The sequence below is a fragment of the Coturnix japonica genome, chromosome 5 (assembly GCF_001577835.2).
Source record: "Coturnix japonica isolate 7356 chromosome 5, Coturnix japonica 2.1, whole genome shotgun sequence".
Lineage (NCBI taxonomy): Eukaryota > Metazoa > Chordata > Aves > Galliformes > Phasianidae > Coturnix > Coturnix japonica.
In genome coordinates, this window is record NC_029520.1 from 44,526,495 (window position 1) to 44,547,266 (window position 20,772).

The 20,772-nt window shown below is 39.2% G+C and overlaps 1 protein-coding gene across 2 annotated transcripts; it reads left to right on the top strand.

The window, feature by feature from the left end:
- The first annotated feature begins 1,403 nt into the window (after positions 1–1,403).
- DLK1 (delta like non-canonical Notch ligand 1) lies at positions 1,404–11,383 on the top strand. 2 transcript variants are annotated; one of them, XM_032445023.1, is made up of 5 exons: positions 1,404–2,213; positions 3,326–3,389; positions 3,805–3,935; positions 8,358–8,499; positions 10,182–11,383. In XM_032445023.1, the coding sequence occupies exons 1-5, from the start codon at positions 1,988–1,990 to the stop codon at positions 10,921–10,923; spliced, it is 1,305 nt and encodes a 434-aa protein (XP_032300914.1). In that variant the 5' UTR covers positions 1,404–1,987; the 3' UTR covers positions 10,924–11,383. The 2 variants fall into 2 exon arrangements, with proteins under 2 accessions (XP_032300914.1, XP_015721103.2); XM_015865617.2 differs by lacking the exon at positions 1,404–2,213 and adding an exon at positions 2,247–2,537.
- The last annotated feature ends 9,389 nt before the right edge of the window (positions 11,384–20,772 follow it).

Sequence of the window (20,772 nt, forward strand, 5' to 3'; positions counted from 1 at the left end):
GAAAAGGATACCCCAAATTAATGTTATCTCTCCCTTCCAGATATGGTTTCTGTGTGACTGTTGTTATCCTTGCAGTTTTAGCTACTGGGGACCTTTAGAAGCTATTATACCAACAATTTTCCCTGTTTCTCATCACTAACACAGATACTCCATCTCTGGATTCCTGCAGTACTGAACTTGTCTCTGGACAAAAGGTGTTATATTTGTAGGTAAACAAGCACTTGGGAATTATGAGTAGTCCCAACCAGGCCAGAATTTGAAGAAGTCCTGGCTGCTTCAAGGATCTCCAGTCTTTTCAGAGCTGTGTGCATTCTGCTGAAGGTTGAAACACTCCGATTCTATGCTTCAACTCTCAGTCTCAGCCTGGTTTAAGCAGCAGCTCAGTCCCTAAACACACTCATTATTCCTGTCTAAAAAGATGAGATTGTAATATGCTGTCTTGGAAAAAAAATAATAAAAATAACAATAATACCTCAGAATCTGATTTCAGCCATGCAAGAGGCACCTATGACATATAGAAGAGTGTGAAGTAGAGTTGATCTAAAAAGTAGATTACTTTTATCTAACAGTGCATCCATGTACAAAATGGAAAATAAGAAAGACAATCTAGAAAAACTGAAGTTTGTTATGGTGATTATAACGTATACAGAAATGAGAGAACAAGATTTTTCTAATGATCTTTCATAAGAAATCAGTTTGGGACAACATAAGCAGTTAACTCAGAAAATAGAAGAAACATGTCAGTGTGTGTCAGAGTACATATTTACAATGCAGATGAGATCAGATAATTTGACAGTGATGAGTGTACAGATAAAACCTATGAAATCTAGAAATTCTATACTCTTACATGCTAGAAACTACTGAATATAAGGAGACCATTTTGCCAGCTGTTTAGGGAGGAAGCAAGAAGACTAAAGTCTGCTTTGATTAGATGGTCAAAATAGTAGAGGAATGTCACAGACCAGCATAGGCATTTAGCTAGATGAACTTTTGCCATCCTCAGTACCCCAGCAAGGGTGAACAGTGGCAAAAGCTGTGCTGGCAAATAAACCCTTTTACAGAATCATAGAATCATTAAGGCTGGAAAAGACCACTAAGGTCACTTAGTCCAACCATCAGCCCATCACCGCTATGCCTACTAACACGTCCCTCAATGCCACTCTTTTCAAAACAGCAAGTAATTCATTGGTGTAAAAGGAAAGAGGCAAGAAACAGAAAAGGCATGGAGGTAATCTGAGTCAGATGGGCATGGTTTTTGGAGGTGGTTGAATCGCCATCCCTGGATGTGTTTAAGAGCCATTTGGATGTGGTGCTCAGGGATATGATTTAGCAGAGGGTTTTTAGAGTTAGGATTCTATGGTTATGCTGTGGTTGGACTTGATGATCTTCAAGGTCTTTTCCAGCCTGGGTAATTCTATGATTCTGGAGAGATCAGAAGCAGTGGTATCTGCCTCTAACCCCTTTCACCTGAGTGCTGTCTTTTAAACCACCCCTCATTCTCATCCTCTTCCTTTTTCGGTCCTTCATTTCCCCCATTCTAGGTTAAACTATAAATCAGCATTAACAGAAGCAAACTTTTTCAACCTGAATTTAATCTATGCTTATCTTCAAGCACCAATAAATGGTCTATCTCGGTTTCTCTCACATTTTCAGACTGGTAATCTTGAATTAGCTCATTATAATCCCAGAGAAAAGGGGGTTGTAGTTTCTTATCATATTATAGTGATCTCTGGTTGCTGCACTTAAATGTAGACTAACTGGTAAATGAAGTCCAGTGGATGTAAGTGCCACACCTGAAGCAGAAGAAAAAAGGTCCCTTAGGAAGAGGAATAACTTCTTTAAAAGAAGATGGCAAGGAACAAGAAAGAGCCCATCCATTTCCATAACAGACAGATCAAAGGAAGAACAGAATGACAGAAAAGAGAGAAGAAAGGTCACAGAACAAAGTACAGGATTTAAACTGCTTGGTGGGAGTGTAAAATTTCTTATGTGTATTATGAACAGACGAACTAAAAAACAAAAAGACCATCAGCTTAGGGTGCACTTTGTTCTTTTCTTATTTATCCTGTTCGCCTCAGAAACAGAACCAGCTTTGCCTGCACTGGCTTTGCTGGGGTCTCCTGGAGAGGAAACAAAAAAAAAAAGTTGCATTGGGAGAGAAGTCTCAGAAACCCGTATCCCAGCACCGGCTGTTAGCGGACAGCGATCCCGAGGTAAGAGGCGTGCTCAAAGCCCCCCCACTCACCCTCCCTCCTGCCGCGCCCCGCCACGAACCTCCTCCCGCTCGCGATCGCGGCAGGAGCCGGGCAGTGCTCCCCCTTCGCTTTCTCCTACCGCCCCGCCGCACCGCAACTCGCCGGCTCTGCGGGCTGAGCTTGGGGGTGCCTCCTCCTCCTCCTCCTCCTCTTCGCCACCGGGGAGGATCCGCGCCAGCTCCGCGCCCAGCGGCCCCAACATGAGGCTGCGAGCCGCCGGGCTCCTCGGCTGCTGCTGTTGCTGCTGCTGTCTGCTGCCCCTCGTCCTCCCCGCCGCCCCAGGTAACCCCTCCGCGGAAACGACCTGGGAAAGTTGGAGGAGTTGGCCGAAATCGGGCTTGCGAGCGCAGCCTCCCCCAGCCCTCGCTCCGGCCGGAGGTGCGGCGATGCGCTCCTCGTGCCATTCGGCTGCCAGGGCAGCGGTTAGAGGTGCTGCTTCGTGATGTGGCTTAATGCTTCTAGATGCAGATAGCTGAGGGAGGAGGGGGGAGAGTGAAAAGTGGCTGAGACATCGTTATAATAAACTTCAGTTACTCTTCTGCAATTTAATCTTTTGTTGTTGTTGTTGTAATCCAGACATAAGGTGGAAATGACCTCGTAAGTTGTTTTAAATATATGTATATATTTCCTAATTAATGATATTTCTGTGTTTCAAATAGTTCTGAAATAATGCAGCTGTCATCGCGTGTTGTGTAGTGGCATATGTGTGTTCTGAAATTTCCCTTTTAAAGTAGTATGAGAACACACACACTTTGCTATTGTGTTTTATTCTGTGTTCTTTTGCAGTCAGTTCTTGATGTCATTTCTCCCACCTTATAGAAACACCCTGTAACATGCCCCAAGTTCATTTAAAACCTTTATGTTGCAGAAACACATATCTGACAGACAGAAATTAGAATACTACAATGCAGTCTTGAGTTGCTTTTTTTTTCACTCTGCAGTCTGATTTCTTTTAAAACAGAAGTAATGTATACAGGACACTTTATTGTTATTATTATTAATAATCTATATTTTATTTTTACCCTGAGTGCTGATTTTTCTATTTTTGTATTAAAAATCTCTTCTTTTAGGTGTGAGCTGTAAAGCTGGCTGTCACCCAGTGAACGGGTTTTGTGAATTTCCCAGTGAATGCAGGTAAAAAGATCTGTCAGACAGAGCCTTAGCTTAGAAACAGACCTCCTCAATAATCCATTGTTCTTTAAAACAGAAGCTGAAACAGTGTATCCTCTGCAAATATGGAACTGTAATGAGGCAGCACTCCATTACCATACCGTAACTGGATTAATAGTGCAGAAGCATCTAGATGAGTCCTTAGCCTAATTATCCCAGTATGAGAAGGCTTTAAGTTGATTACCATTTATTTGTTACTGACCATATAAATGCTTCTAGTATCTTGGAAGCATTGATGCCATCTTTTTGATCAGATGTGCTGCACGGTCCAATTTTGAATCCAAAAGTTTATTTATTGCACCCTGAAAAGGGTAACATCCATGTAATTATGTTTATTAAAAATAAACCATGCTTGTGTATTGTCTCCTATCTCTTTCAGGTGTCTGCCTGGTTGGCAGGGTGCTTTCTGCAATCAGTGTGTCCCTTTCCCTGGGTGTCTGCATGGCAGCTGTGTCAAACCCTGGCAGTGCATCTGTGAGGAAGGCTGGGTTGGCAGCCTCTGTGACATAGGTTTGCACATCCTTTCTGTTCCTTGAGAAAATGAGGTGAAACAGCCCCATCTGGTGATGGAGACGTACAAAAGATCTTATGGATAACTAATTTTAAGGGAGTGCTAGACCAAGATAATAAGGAGGTTATGGGCAGCAGCATGTAAGTCTCTGGTACTGCTGCCCAGAGAGCTGTGGGTGCCCCATCCTTGCAGGTGCACAAGGCTGGGCTGGATGGGCAGCCTGAGCTGGTATGGGGCAGCCAGCCCACAGTAGTGGGTTGGCACTGGGTGAGCTTTGAGACCTCTTCCAAAACATTCAACATTTTCAGTATTTGGGCATATGTGTGAGTGAGGCATACACTCCTCATTATATTTTAAATATTGATAATTGTGAATAATGCTAACAAACAGCTGGTCATCGTTGTCATGTTAATCTTTGTGATGAAAACACATCTTTTTGTATATATTTGTTAATTTGAAGTATGTATATGACACACACACACACACTATATATATATATATATATATATATATATATATGTAATTTTTTGTTTGGGAAAATAAGGGCTTAACACTAAATACTTATTGAAAAGGTAAACATGATAATTCTTTGTTCTTTAATCCTATGATGGTTCAATGGAATAGCATTAGTATAACTCAGGGAAAGGTCTGCCCAAGCAAAATGATCTTCCTCCCAGATCTGAGGGATAAGCAGAGCATGCTCACTCACCCCTTTCCTGTCAGAATGTGCCAGATAGCATCAGCAATTTGAGGAGCTGGCCTTTGCTGAGCTAGTTTATGTTGGCTGATGTAGGCAAATGAGTGTTCAGCCAAGAGATGTGAGGGTGCAGAAACCGTGTGAGCATCCAGGACTGTGCACCAGTTCAACCTGCAGAGACGTAGCTGGAAGAAGACAAGTGTGCAAGGCCTTGTTATTTCTGCTTCTATGTTAGGCTTTCATTGTTACACAGCTTACAATTTATAGAGCATGGCTGTCAGTGAATGCCCAAAACAGTAGTTAATGATGATGCAGTTTGAACTGGATGAAATTTTCAGGATGGCTAGAAGAAGATTTCTGGTTGATCACAAACTTGCAGTGGCATGGAGATACACAACTAAAGATTTCTGAAAGTTAAGGTTATGTTTTCAAGTTGGACATTCTTCAAAGAACCATTTCAAGGGACTAGCCTAATTTCTTGGCAGTTAAATATCATCTGAGTTTTGCAACCTTTTTCAGTTGGTATTTATGATGGAGTTATATTACATTGAATGTCTTTCATCTCAGTGGACTCACTGAGTAGGTCCATCACAGTGAACCTACCCTAAGTGCATTCTTTTGCCACAAAAGACCCATAGTCTTTTTCCTGGCACTTGAAGGCTGTTAAAAAAAAATTGTTCTAGTGATCCATGAATGCACTGTATCCTCAAATGAGGTTAATCAATCTCTAACACCCTCTGCCAAAATGTTGGTGTTGGTCTCCTGACTGTATAAAGTCATTACATACTGTTATAACTCCTTACAAAGTACCACAAAATGATGCTTGACAAGGTTAGGAAAAAGGACAAAATAAATGCTCCCATTCATATGGGGATCATTGACAAGTACACATAACTGTTTTGTTAGTTGTGATAATTAATATAAACACACCAATTTCTTACCGTAAAAAGCCACACTCCTTGACTCTTTTTTAATACTGAAAATATGATATGATGTCCAGAGGCCACAACTGTTACATTTTCACATGTGAATGATTTTAATTGATATTTTTTCACCAGTCGCTACAAATTTTAGCTTCAGGTGTGCAGTGAGATAAGCCTTGTTAAAAAGCTACATTTGTATTGTTTATGGGGAGACTGACAGAGGATTGTGAGTAGATACAGTTTTGTTGTTTCCTTGGCATTCTTCCTTCTCGCTGCTATAGGAAGTGTCATATTTGCCAGGGAATTTTTGGCAAAACCACTGTTTCAGTGTTGCCAGCTGTGAGCAATTGTCAACAGAGAGGTGGCAAAACCCACAAATTCATTTGGCCACTGTTAACACTTGAAATATCTGTAAATTATAAATATAGTCTTAGCAGCTTATTTACTTGTTAAACTCAAGAGAAAATAAGGTATTTTTTGAATGATGGTGTTCTCTTTTCCTGCTTTCTAGGAAATGTAGTGTATAATCTCCTTAGTATGGAGCAGTTTTAGGTCATCATGTGGTTTTACATTCACCATAGGCTGGTGATCTGGTTCTCAGTTCAGAGGAAGAATGACGTACCTTATTATTTACAGGCATGCGGATTATAGATTGGGTTCATTGTAAACATGTAGGCCAGGATTAGTGGTGCTATTTATGGCAATTATTACAGTTGCATGTGTGGTCATGCCACTTAAGGAAAAAAAATCTGTAAGCTGGTCTGTCTTTTAATACTGCTAATCTACCTTTTTGCTAATGCCTGTGATAGCCATGCAAGAGACAAATTCTGCTGTGCTTTGAACCACAGAATCACAAAATGTACTGAACTGGAAGGGACCCACAATGATAATCCAATACAACTTCTGGCTGCACACAGGGTCACCCAAAAAGCAAAGCCTAAGTCTGAGAGTGTTATCCAAACAGGCTGTGGCCACTGTCCCAACAGAGCCTGTTCTATGCCCACTGCCCCCTGGTGCAGAACCTTTTCCATCCTGATATTCAGCCACTGCGATGCTTTCCTGAGAAAAACACTCACTTCATGCACTGCGGATTGACAGCTTGGTTTTATGCAAGTGTTAATTAATTTATTGGTAATGTGATTGCAGCTATTCATATTACATGTGTAAATGTACAGTCTTTTTTTCTATTTTCATCTGAGGCTCAGCTGCCACTTGAAGCAATTAAACTATTTGGATTGTAGTCTTCTGAGAGGGAAGCTGAAGAGAACAGAGGATATGGAGTATTTGATTTACTATGTGTTTACATTTCAAAATTATACGATACTATAAGCTTTAAAGTTGTGTTTTAAAACCAAATTCCTTACATAAATTACTAGTAGAAATGTACATATCCATACATGCATATATACTTATTAATACATATACCTATCCACGTATACCTTTCAGAGTTCCCTTGCTCATGCGTCACAGTTTATATTTTTTAAGCTGCCTTTAAAGCCTGACAAAATAGGTGGCAAACAACACTATTCCAAAAAGCATTCAAGTTTATTTTGGTCCTTGTGAAAATTGGATCTTGAAGTGCATGCAGAGTACTTTTCTTATAATAAAAACAGGCAAACACATCAGAAAATTGAGCCTTTTATCCAAGGAAGATTATATCTAAAAGCTAAGGCTATGGAAGTGCTTTGCTGTGGTTAAAATTTAGCAGTACCTCATGGTATCAACTAACATTCATGTTATGTTGTGGGAAGTGGAATATAAATGCCCTTAAATGCTTTTATCCTTCTGTATTACGAATGTCTTCTCTGGAAGAGTGGTGATGCATTGGCACAGGCTGCCCAGGGAGGTGGTAGAGTCACTGTCCCTGGAAGTGCTCCAGAACTGTGGAGATGTGGCAAAGATGGACGTGTTTTAAAGGGGATGGAGGGAATGGGCTAATGGTTAGACTAGCTGATCTTAGGGGTCTTTTCCAACCTTTATCATTCCATGATCCGTAGTCTACATATGGACATGAATATGTGAGGTGTCAGGTACCTTGCAGCCAGCTCTTCACTGCAGCTGCTCCATTAGATGGCTAAAATATGTACTTTTTTGTATATTTAATTTTAGTTATTTGTAAAAAATTGGTAGTAGTTCAATTGGGAAATCCTTTAGCAAGGAAACTCTAAAGCAAAAGAGATGTGTGACTCTTTTGGCCAAAACATGTCAGACAGCTCTCTCTTCTGGTGCAGCTCTGTAAAGGGTTTGATGTAATCCAGACAGATGATGAAATGTTAAGTCTTTGTAATCTGCCAGTCTCTATTATTATGAAATGTTTGTTCATAAACACATAATGACAGACTTTTGGTTAGAGAGCATGAGAAATTCCTGATCCTTATTTTCTTTATCAGAATTCTGCTCACGGAGATGCCAAGGCTGGAAAAGGTTGACTAAGCTACTTAGAAGTTCTTTCTTCCCTACCAAATATTTCATTGATTGTATTAATTATTTATGTACTGGAACAGTTCAAAATCATTTCAAGACTGACAGGTAGGAAAAGAAAAGAGCTCAAAGTTCTTGCAGTAATTGAACAATCTGTACTCCATGTTAAGTGGGAGGAATAAATCAGAACTTGTAAAATGTAGGATGAACGGCCATTATAGCTGTGTTTTATTTAAAGCATTGTTTACTATTTGCTGATTCTTTCTCCTGAGTTCAATTGAGCCCTGCCTTGTTCTTCTGCTGACTATTAGAATTCATTTCATTGAACAGTGTTTTAATAAAATTTCAAAAAATGTTTTTATTGATGTTTTTTTAAACAGATATTCAGCCGTGTTCTGCAAAGCCCTGCACCAATAACTCAACATGCATAGAGACTGGTGACGGAGGATATATTTGTCTGTGTGCCCAGGGATTTACAGGAAAAAACTGCCATCTCAGGAAAGGACCTTGTATTATTAATGGGTAAATACTGGTTTCTGATGTGAATTTAAAATCTGTACTCCTTCTGACCATTCTTCAGATGCAATACCTCTTATCTCTAAAGTATATAATCTCTATATATTTCTATTTATCTCTATCTCTCTATATATCTCTATCTCAAAAGTATATACTCCTACTAGCACTGTGAATCTATTCAAGGAGACTATTAATACAATATTAATTTAAAAATATTAAAAGTTAGTCAAATGAAGCTCAGTAATAAATAAAGAACAAATTTTCAAATTGTTACATGCATTTTCTAAACACTGTGAAAGTATTAAAAAAAAAAAACAAAAAAAAAACACAGCAAATGACCTTCCTAGTGCAGTAGTCACTTAGTGGCCACAAAGTATTTTAGTCTTCAGTAAGGCCATGGGTGCTGAGGGTACTCAGTGTGAAGTCTCCTCCCAGAGCAACAACTGCTCAGCCTTATCCCAACAGTGGTTAGGGCCATTTGTAAAAAGGAGCTTATTCTCCCTTTGGAAGTCACCTCACACAGGCTCTTAATGGACTGTGTCCCCAGTATGGAAATCCAACTGCTGCTATTTCTACCAACTACTACATATGTGAAATCTCGGTGTTCTTGAAGCTGCAGCTGTTTGGTACCTGCAGGACTTTCTACTGGCAAGGTAATGCTGAAGTACTGCTTGGACTTTTCAATTATGGCCTGGTACTGTACAGTGTACCTTGAGAGATTTTGTAGTCTTCATCAAGAATTATGTTATGATTTTCATGCCTTAAATCCATTTTTAGAAGGTAAGTTTTAAAAACTTTGTCCATATACAATCATTGCTATGAAAATGATTTTGAGATTTATTTGCAAACCCTGGGCCCCTTTTCTGCCAACAAGATGGATTAAAGGACCACATCTGCTTTCAGCAGCTCCACTGAACTGATAGCATTCGTGTTTTTTTGTAAGTAGGTGTCTCTGTCTTTTTGGCCTTATGCTTGGTAAGGCACAGATTCTTTCAATGAATTTATGCCATTTAAAACATAAAATAGTACCAGGCTATTAATAATTAAGTTCTGAAAGAGTTTGAAGAAACACTTGGTTTCCTCTGCCCCTGTTCTCATGACAACTTCATTTGCTATGACAAAAATTTTGTCTCAACAGCTGCTTGCAGGGAAGTGTATCTATTCACCTCTAGTTGTTTTGTTTGTCATGGAACACAATTGAGGCAGAATAAAAACAATCACTGTGCTGCATGAGAGTGTTTTGCTTTGCACATACAATGCACAGATTATGTTATAAACAATCAGGTGGAAAAGAAAGCCTTTCTGCTTGTCTGTTTGTTCAGTCTTGTCTAGATAGTTACTCAGCTAAATAGCTCTAAGCTTATGAAAACATTGGGTAGCTTAATTTGGATAAATGTTAGGAATAAATTAAAATCCATTCACAACTCTTCAAGTTGGACTTATATAGTGCTGTATTAATTCTGCCTGAGGGGTCAGCAGAAGATACTACAGCCTGTATTGACAAAGCTGTTTAATGACTCATTCTTGATTCATCTTCATTGACTTCAGTGGATTTACATTAGGATTTGGCTCTTCTGAAGAAATTCAGCTTCTCCTATTACATGAAGTGTTTCAAGCGTTTCCTAATAGCTTCTTTCCTTAGATTTTGATTGAGTTCTCTATATGTATGTGTTTGTTCTCTCTTCCAGCTCTCCCTGCCAGAATGGAGGAACATGCATTGATGACAGTGGTTTTGCACCCCATGCTTCCTGTCTGTGCCCTTCTGGTTTTGCTGGCAACTTCTGTGAAATAGATAGGGATGACTGTGAATCCAACCCATGTGAAAATGGAGGAACGTGCACAGATATTGGTGCAGGTTTCAGCTGTTTATGTCCCCATGGCTATACAGGAAAGCTCTGCAGCAGCCATGTCACATTCTGTGCAAGTGACCCATGTGAGAATGGAGGAACATGCAAAGAGCATCCACGGGGAGGATTCAAATGCATCTGTAAGCCAGAATTTGTTGGTGCAACCTGCAGACATGCCAGCAAAAACACAAGTCTTTCTGCAGTGAATAGTGGCACAAAGAACATGCAGAATTACAAGCTACCCCCAAAAGCTCATCACAGATCAGTGCATCAAGAACATGAAATCCTGAAAATAACAGTGAAAGAAACAATCCAAAACGCAGATCCCTTGCTCAGTAAAAGCCAAGTTATATGTTTTGTGGTACTGGGATCACTTACATGTCTTGTAGTTTTGGGTACAACTGGGATTGTATTCTTTTCAAAATGTGAAATGTGGTTGGCTAATGCCAAATACAGTCACCTCCTGCGCAAGAAAAAGAACTTTCTTCTGAAGTCTAGCAATGGGGAAAACCTTTCTGTTAATATTATCTTCCCAGAGAAAATCAAATTGACGAATTACACCAAGAACTACACTGCCATCTAGGCCCTTGAAAGCCTGCTACCAAATTGAAACATTTCATAACTATGTGTAAAATAAATTGAACTTGTTACCTGTGGTTGGCCTCAGGATCTGTGGGTCCATTTGCTGTGGCTTGCGCTGGATGGTAATGAAGACAAATGTAACGTATCTGTATTGCTAAGGATTTTTCATTCCCCAAAATACATCTAAAAATTTTAAAGAGGAGGGGAAAAAAAAGAAAAAAATAGAAAAAAAGGGAAAAAAAAGAAAAAAAAATAACAAAAGAGCAGGGAACATTAATGATTTACCTTCAAGGCAGCTATTTTTTGTAAAATAAAAGGTAATTTACCACTGGAACTGTTCTGCAGCCTTCTTGACTTGTACATAGCTTATTTGACAAATACGGTACCTGTAAATGTGATGTGGTTTTTATTGTTTTGATTTGTTTTTGTTGTTTTTTTTAATAAACAACAGATAAGGGCTATACTCGTTTAATTTTTGATTGGTAAATGTTATATTTCAACCAATTCATCATAAACGTCCCTGCCTAATTCTTCTTCCATCTGTGATAAATGTTAGCAATAGGCATCAGCAGGAGTAAACTCACAATGATGTCTCACCTGTCCAGCCAGTTTTGCTGATTATGCACACTTCCAAAATTTGTTATTCTTTCTTTGAAATCTGTGTGTTTATAATTTCAGGTTATAGCCTCTGTCAGTTCAGATGCTACCTCAGTAAATTGTGTATCTACCAGCATACTAAAAGGCATTTAACATATCTGGTCAAACCTTCTGTATAGAGACCTGGTCAAGATGCAAAGGATCTAATTCTGATTTTTCCACAATTACTTCTCAAGGAAGTCTGCAAATTATTATTCATGCTCATATTACAAGGAGAAACGAAAAGGGTAGTGCATGTCATATGAGAAAGCTGAAATCACCTGAAGACAAGACAGAGGCCACTTTTTTACATGGTCTGATAGTGATATGATGAGGAACAATGGTTTTAAAATAAAAGGGGACATTTTAATTAAAGATTGGGTAAAAATTCTTAATTCAGAGGGCAGCAAGACCCTTGCACAGGCTGTCCAGAGACCTGTGGGTGCCCCATGCCTAGAGGTGCCCATGGCAGGGTTAGACAAGGCCCTAGGACACCCCATCTGGAGAGAGCAACCAGCCCATGGCTGGGGGTGGAAACTGAGTGGTCTTTAAGATCTCTTCTCAACCCAGCCATTTATGATACTATGAAAAAGGGCACTATTAATTTTTCAGGTCTTTATTTTCTCTGCCATATTTCAAAGAGCGGACATGATTTTAAAGACTCAAAAGCATCACCTGGATACAAATAAAGGCTGATAAAAATCAGGGGCTTGAGGGAGCTAATAGGTCTAAACATCCCTGATTTGTGTCACCTGGGCCCCCACTCATCTGAGTCCTATTTCAACTCAGCCTAGCATTATCAGTCCTGATTTGAGCTATGATGTAGAGATGCAGTTTTCTACATGCATGTTCTTTTTGGACCTCAGATAATCTGTTGGATCAACACCCTGCACCTGTGTTGTAGATTTTATCCAGGTTTATTTCCAGATTTGATTTCTGGATGGACCATTAGATCTGTACTCCAGTCCTGACTTCTTTTGCCATGTCTGGGACTGCCAATGGGCCCACCCACAGGGACTGCACTGTTGGTGATGGCACACTGTACACCAGGGTCACCTCATGTCATAGCTTTGCCTCCTCTCTGGTAGTCTGGCTCTTGCAATTTTAAAAAACAAACACACAAACAAAGATTGTTAACAATTTACTCCTTCAACCACTCTAGGTAGAAATACTTAGCATCTTCTTCTAAGCTGTCTGATTATGAGGCTACTCCCAAATCCATTAGGAGTTGTTCAAGCAACTAATATGCATATATATAATTATATGATTATTAATATAAACATATACATATGAATAAATAGAGATACATGTTTTTAAAAAGACTTTATGTAGATACAAGTCATTATCCTAGGGTTTTTTGTTGTTGTTGACATTCCTCTTAAGTGCTACGTTTATAGAGCAGTATTGTTAATATTTGTGCATATCATAGTATTGCACTGTAGAGTGCAAAGATTAGAGATAACGTCTGTAAGGAAGGCAGGGCCAGTCCAGGGGAGCTCAAGTGCATGCAGCACACCTGTGTGACTGGAATCCTGGCTCCACCTCTTCCCAGACCTCATTTAAGGGCTGGCAGTGGATGTGAGTGTATTTCTTGCTGAAGATTCCTGCCTACCTGAGATCTTCCAAGGTAAGCAGCTCTTTTCCTTTGGTTTTGTAGTTGTAATTGTTCTTATGTGCTGTATTAAAAGGCTTTGCCACTTGCTTATTATTGTCCCATTATAGTATTGCAACACAGAAATAAGTGTTGAGATGGTTCTGTTAACCAAACCAGTTAAAACATGTATCCTCTATATGAATCTGTGGTTGAATTCCTGATACATCAAAATAGGGATGCTCTCAGCTTCTTGCACATCTCTAAACACAACTCAGGTGAGTGAAACAGAAGAAGAAGTGTAGCTGAAATATACCTGCCCTCTAAAAATCACATAAAAGCTCTCTTTGCTCAAAACTACAAACTGTATTGAAGAATCTGGACATCCAAGGAGACAGAACCTAAGCAGTGTATTTGTATAAAGTTATGGCACTGTGGTGGTGTCTCCAAATGTGAAGGTTATATCTTCTTTCTCCTCATTTTAGCCTATCCCACTTGGGTTTAGCTTTCCCTTAGGGATTACTGGTGTTCTAGTGCCACTCATGCAGTAAGTAAGGTTGCCAAAACTGTTAGCTGTGCACCTTTCCACATCCTGTCAGTAGAGTCTATATCAGCCCTTACAACTCACTTTGCTACAGGCTACAGCAAGGCTCCAAATAACTAAGCCTGTTACAAAAGCAGGAAATTATAGTAGTTCATACTTATAAACTGTCACAATATTTTTTGCTGCTTTAACCCAGTTGGCAGCTCCTCCAGCACAGTGTACTTCTTCATATATAGACAGTAGAGCCTCTTTGAAGTTAAGGTCACTAGCTTACTATGTTAAAAATGAATTTCAGCACACAGCATCCTTTCTATCATTAGCAATGAAGAAGTATATGAGGCTGCTATTGTCCCATTATGCTCTCAAAAGAGGAAAAATCCTAACTTAAACGTGAAAGGCTGGAAAAAATTGTAGCTGTCTTTAAGGCTTTTTTGGAACTGAGAAAATAATTGTATGTGTGGAAGTCTGTCACGTGTGTGTTGGTAGTGTAGTGAATGGCTCTCATGTCTGATCAGCACATGAGAGAGAGTGCTGGCATACTAAGAAATATTTAAATTTGAAAGAGCTATGGTATGTGAAGCAATAACCTCCAGCAGGTCTCCAAAGCAAGAATTCTAAACAAACATTTTACAGAGACACTGATATGGAGACAAAATGCACTGGTATCAGTTAATTTTTTTTAAATTTTATATATTTGTTTTAATGAGAAAACACAGTGTATGTGGTGACCATTGCCAGGGGCACTGACCTATAATGCTTTTTGTAGTCAAGCAGTGATCTCTTTGAGCCTCAAACCCCACCTCTGCCTCATTGCTACTGAAAAATAAGTAAGGACAATCAGCCTGAGGGACAGGTTGAGACAGTGGGATAGTTTTCACTTATCAGTTAAGGTCAGTAATTCTCTATTCTCCCGAAGTTATAGCAAAATGTATTAAACAGTATTTTTATTTTGTCCCTTTCGAGAAATTTTAACCTCTGTTCCTGCTATATTAACAATTAAAGACCCTCAGATCTTCCATAAAGGTTTTGCATCCAGGGTGTGGGAAGGTTCTGTTGCTCTTGTTGGTTTTCTTGTCTTTTTGTCTTGTGACCATTGTGAAGAAGTCTGGCTGCTGTAAAAGTAGAACTTAGGGAATAAGAAGTACTGAACTCTAAACAAGCCATATATGTGCACAGAACACATATGCAGCTTGCCATTTTACTGCTGTTCTTGATAATCTGTTCATAAACCAATAATGTAGGCGTTGCTTTTCACTAATAAGGATTCTATTTGAAAGTGCTACACCACTACACCATCTGCTATTGATATCTCTACAGGAGTTCAGTTGGTCTTCTTGGCCAATAACCTCAACTCGCTTTTCAAATAATTATTTAGATCCAGATGGCCCATAGTATTCTACTGTAAAACAGACCTTTGGATTTTGAGAGTGAAGAAGTGTTAATGATCTGGCTGTGGGAACATATACAATGCAGCACCAAAGACAGTGACCCAGATTGCCTTTCTTGGGTCAGATAATTTTCATAACTATATCCTTCCCTCTCCAAGTTCTTAAATTTGCCTGTGCCTTGGCAAAATTTATTTACCATCACAGTCTTAAGGGCAAAACAATTTTTTGCAGTTACAGGGCTCCCTGTTTTGTTTCTTTTTTTCTTTCTCCTTTTTTGGCAGAACTATATGTATGTGCATCCAGAGCACACTAAATTATTGCACACGTACTGTGCATGCACTGTTGATTTTCCAAAACACATCTCATTTGCTACACATTTCTTGTGAATGAGCCATGGACAAATATTGCATTCCTGAATGTCACACAGCCTAGGAAAATGTCCAGTACTGCCTGGCTTAGGTGAAGGAAGAGGAGCCTTGAGAGGAGACTTCTGTGGTTACTCAACCTGGATTGAAGTCAGCTTCTGAGGCTCATGAATACATGTCAGCTTTGCTGCATATCTGCAGCCATAAAAGACATCAAGACCAAAATCTGTACTGTAAATTAGATTGTACTGTTCTAAAACCAAATATATATATTTTTTTTTTCCTAATTTTCTTGAAGAAAATGAGGATGTGGTTCTTTTAAATATTTGGAGTAAGGGGAACAAGACGTTTTATAAAGACGTGTATTTCATTCTCAAATACAAACTTAACTATTTCTTTGGGATTTGAAGAAAAGCATTAAATTTCTAAATCACAAAAAGAATTTTTCCTCTTTCTGGAAGTTCATATAAGGGTCAGGGTATCACATAAGTTCATGGGAATACAATACAGTTTCTAGTCCTTATCCATAGTGATATAGGCCATTTTTCTGGGTGTGGAGCAACACCATAGAAAAATTTCAGATTTATAGAAGTTAAAATAAAGAAGTTTATATAATAATTTGCCTAAAAAAACTTGTGATATATACTGTTTTATTCTTCTAGTCTGGTTCTGCGTACTCTTTCAAAACAATAGTGTTGCTATTAGTTGTTGCCTTTTACTGTGTAGAAGTGTCTACAGTGAGGGTGGTGAGGCACTAGAAAAGGTTGCTTAGTGATGTGGTTGATGCCCCATCCTTGAAGACTTTCAAGACAAGGCTGGATAAGGCCCTGGGTAACTTGATCTAGCTGTGGTGTCCCTGTTCAAGGCAGGGGAGTTGGACTAGATGGCCTTCAGAGGTCCCTTCCAACTCTAAGGATTCTATGATTCTATGCATTTCCACTTGATGGCAGCATTTGAACACGGAAACACCTAGAGTTCTTCAAAACTGATTTTTTTCTTACATTAGCAAATTTTTAACCCATCACCACTGACTGATGGAAAAGGGCAAAAAAGTGAAAATGAGAACGTGGCTGTTGTTCTTTTCTTGTAGGTAACTATTTCTAATGACCTGGTATAATGTGACAAAGCCTAAACAGCATCTTCATTGGATGCTGAAGTCAGTACTGTTACCCAGCAGGATTACTGATCTTCTCTGAAATTCTACTGGAAATAGAGAATAGAGCCCTGGCATCTCTAGTGGCATGCAGTTAATGATTCATATGGAAAAGTCACTACAATAAACCAGTTTTGACCTTCAGCCATCAGGTGTGAACATATGCATGTGTTCCTAAGTAATGCTGGGTTTTCATGCCCTACCTCTGGTATGCAAAATTCACTCATTCTTCTAACACGTGCGTGGATTTGTACAAACTGAACACAGTTTGTATACCCTTTATGATCAAAGATGCATGAATGAAGATAGCTTAAATGTAAAGACACTGAGGTAGGATGAAGAACAGAAAGTGGGGAAAAAACTAAGTATTTTTTGGTAATTCATGTGTATTCAAAGTTTTTGGTATAATATGTGATCCTAACCTCTCCTATTTTACTTGTTCTATTGCTGCTCTTTGCCAGTATGCAAGGATGTGCACAGAAACTTTGTAAGGTGATATTTGTTCCCATACTCCATACATCTTGTGGTAAAACTTTGATTTGCCTGTCTACGCCTTACTAACATTGAAAGCTGACCAAACTGAAAGAGGAAAAGCACATTTATTTATTTTTTTTAATTTTCTGTACCAAATTCAAAACAGAATTTCATCCAGTCTTCCAGAGGAGTGGCAAATATCTCAAAGCTTACTGGGAGTTGTGCATTTAAAGTTTTGTTTTTTGTTTTTTGTTGGTTTTTTGTTGTTTTTTTTTTCTTGCAAGGAATGGTTAATATTTTGACTGGCCAAATAAACATGGAGTTCATTGGACTTATAAGCAATGGAAGGTAGAATAGAATATTACTGGCAATGTTTCGAGAGTCCTGCAACTTATCATCACGTCATAACTTTAAAGGGATTCAAACTTCAACTCTCACCTGTGCTTGGCTTCCATTCTAAATAATGGGTTTTGGAGGACTATAAACCACTGGTCAGTCTGATGGCTGAAAGATATGGGGCAGCCTGTTTTCAGGGAGTCTTGAAGCAATTGTATAGTTTTGAGTCTGAGAAATAATTTAGGAGTGGCTTCTTGCTCAGGAAGAACAAAGATTGCCCGGAAGCCAGACATGAAAGTATAGAGAATCACATTTGGGCTTAGTGGTGGGAGAGAAACACGAAGAGATTGACTCAGATATGGAGCCCTATCTGAAGGGGTCTCTCTTTAGACAACAGTAAAACAGGATGTTTTGCTATTGATGAAATGAACTCATCAGAGAATGCCTTAATTTGTGCTCTAGTATAGAGCAGATGTGAAACTGAAGGAGCTAGAAGAGCAAAGCTGTAGTTTGACCAGGTTTGTTCTTCACAGTGGTCTGCAGGTCCAGTCAGCTTATACGAGGAGAAGTGAGTGACCACTGCCGACTCTCTCTTCCAGAAAGCTTGGCTTGTCCATCAGTTGTCACCATTACCCAGGGGTCTTCTTTGTTTCGAATACCAGTGGCACTATCCTTTGTCCTTTCAGTTTTTTGCTTCTTTTTTTACCCAGATTTTACACTTATCTTGGCTAGAGATGTTTGTTTCTTGAGTCCTAAAGTCATGACGTTGTGTACACATACATGTTTGCATGCACAAAAAAACTGGAAGTTTAAAAAAAAAAAATGAAGTGTGAAGAAATCCAGTTATCTTCTGGCTTCAAGACTCTCTTTTCCAGATAAGTCACTAAGAAAGGTTAGAGATAGTTAGCTCCGTTGGACAAGTTATGTAATTTCTATGTGTGATACGTGTATGGCTTTCCAGTAGGTGGATACAGGGTCATCGTGTCCACTGATGGCATTTGCAGCACTATACTATTAGGAAGAAAAGGGTGTGTTTTATTCTACAAATAATATGCAGAAACCATTAAAATGCATACTTTTGGATATAAGGAAAAAATCCTTTACAGTGAGGGAGATAAAGCACTGGAAGAGATGTAGCAGATGCCCAGTCCCGGGACGCAGTCATGCTCAGACTGGTTCATATCCTGGGCAACTTGATCTGGCTGTGGATGTCTCTGTTCATTGTTGGGGATTTGAACTAGATGACCTTTAAAAGTCCCAACTCTAAGGATTCTGTGATTCTTTATTAGTGTACTTAAATCCATCTCTCTTTGAAACATGCCAATGTATATTAAGCATGAATAAGAGCATGCCAAAAGAGTAATAGGCACTTAGAAGCACTTAGAAAGCGAATAACATGCCCAAGACAACCCAGCCACAGTCAAGTAACTTTAGGAAAGGATTTCATGTGTTCTACTTTGTGGAGTCATGTAAAAAGGGAGTAGATTAAAGGAAAAATACTTTAAAGAGGCAATGAAATAGTGAGTCTAAGCATTTCTTTTGAGGATGTGAAGTAAGAAACTGTGGTGGGACGGTCTCCACAGAGCCCCAGGACAGAAGAGAAATGAAGGCCACCCAGTTAACCTGGTATTAATGAACCTCAGAGGTCTTGTCAGTCTAGCAGGCATGACTAGCTTCAGGCAGGGAAGAAATCTAAGTAGGTGGCATAACTTGAAGAAATAGGGAATTCAAGCTTTCTTTTCTTCTGCTCTTCTATGCACGATGCTTAGATTTGTGATGCTGCTCAATTGTTTATAGGCAGCTGTCTGTGTGACCACTATGAGATAACAAGGAATTGCTCATCCCGTTGTGGGTGAATGTCTGAAGTTCATCCCACACTTTAAGGAGAGGCAGGAAGGAAGGAGTCTGAAATGGGGTAGATGGAAGCTTGTGTTAATTCAGCAAAGGTGCACCTAAAAAGGAGAGTTGTTGGGCTCTCTGTAGCCTGATGATACCTATAGCTAAGCAAAAAAAAAATATATATATATTGTTTTCCACTGGGTATGACCATGATGTAACTCGTTCAAAAAAAAAAAAAAAAAGTACTTGTAGCTTAAGAGAATTCCTTTCTCTTCAGTTTTTTTTTTTTTTCTCCTTCAGACTTTGGAAGAACTTGATATACAGAAGAACAAAATGTTATTAGAGCCTGCGGTACAAATGTTGGAGCTTTAAACTATCAGCCTAAATGGGTCTTCAGATGGAATCATGTAATAAACACTTACATATGTTCTGTCTCTTGTGGGCAGTGCTGAGTTTGCAACTGAGCTAGTTTCCACTGAAAAAGTTCCAGCTAATGCTACCCACAAAGCTCTGCCCAACCAACATTTATGCTTCCCCTACAGAACCACATTTGACATAAGGCTCTAGTGAACTCAACTGATGGTCTGTAAGATCTGCGTCTTGTTGCCTCCAAATTTTTCTGTATATGAAAGACCAGCTGAAACGTGGGCAGTGTATGCTGGAATGTTTGTCAGGTGTTTTAGCAGGCTGTGGCTGTGGCAGTGAGCAGTTCTGTGACTAGATGGTGCACTTGCCATGTGGTATATGAGAACTGCGATTAGAGTGGCAATAGTTGCTCTTTACACAGATATTTGTGAAAGCTCAGGTAGTGACTAGTGTGCACATCTGTCTTAGTCTTTGGGAAAGGATTATTTCAGCTGTGGGATATGTGGAAATTCTGGGTTTTGAGCATTTAAACCATTAATGGCATATATTCAGTACAACTTAAAAAAAAGGGGGGAAAGTACAGTATGTCTGTCCATATATCCAGCTACAGTTTATATTGCCTGATTTACAATTACTCTATACTTAAACTTGTCTGACAATTCTCTTTCTAGGAGCCTGTGCTGGGGTTGCAATAGCAATGCCTGATGCAGATCATGTCTGCTCAGGTTTCCCATGCTCAGTTTCTGGCTCAGGCTAATGTTGTTTTAAGTCTCGGCAAAAAAAGAGGAGCTTGGTTTCCAAGGGTGAGAATAGATTGACTCTTCTGCTTTTTATTTTAAAAATAATAATCTGACAGTTGTGTTGAAGCTTAGCAGTTCAATCCCAAAGGCAGTTTGTATGAATTTTGTGTCCTTTTATCATGAGTTTTATTGGGGTTCCACAAATTTCTAGGTATTAGTGCAACAGTTAAAACAAGTAAATGCCAAGTTTCTTGGAAACAACTCATCCAGATGAAAGTCAAGCCTTTTAATAGTAGTACATCTCCTACAGGCCAGAGCTCAATCCTCCCAAAGTCTCCCAAAGGGCTTTTGGCTAAAATTTATTCTCTCACAGATAACAACTTACTGTGCCTTAACTGGCCCTGTTACAGGCTTCATG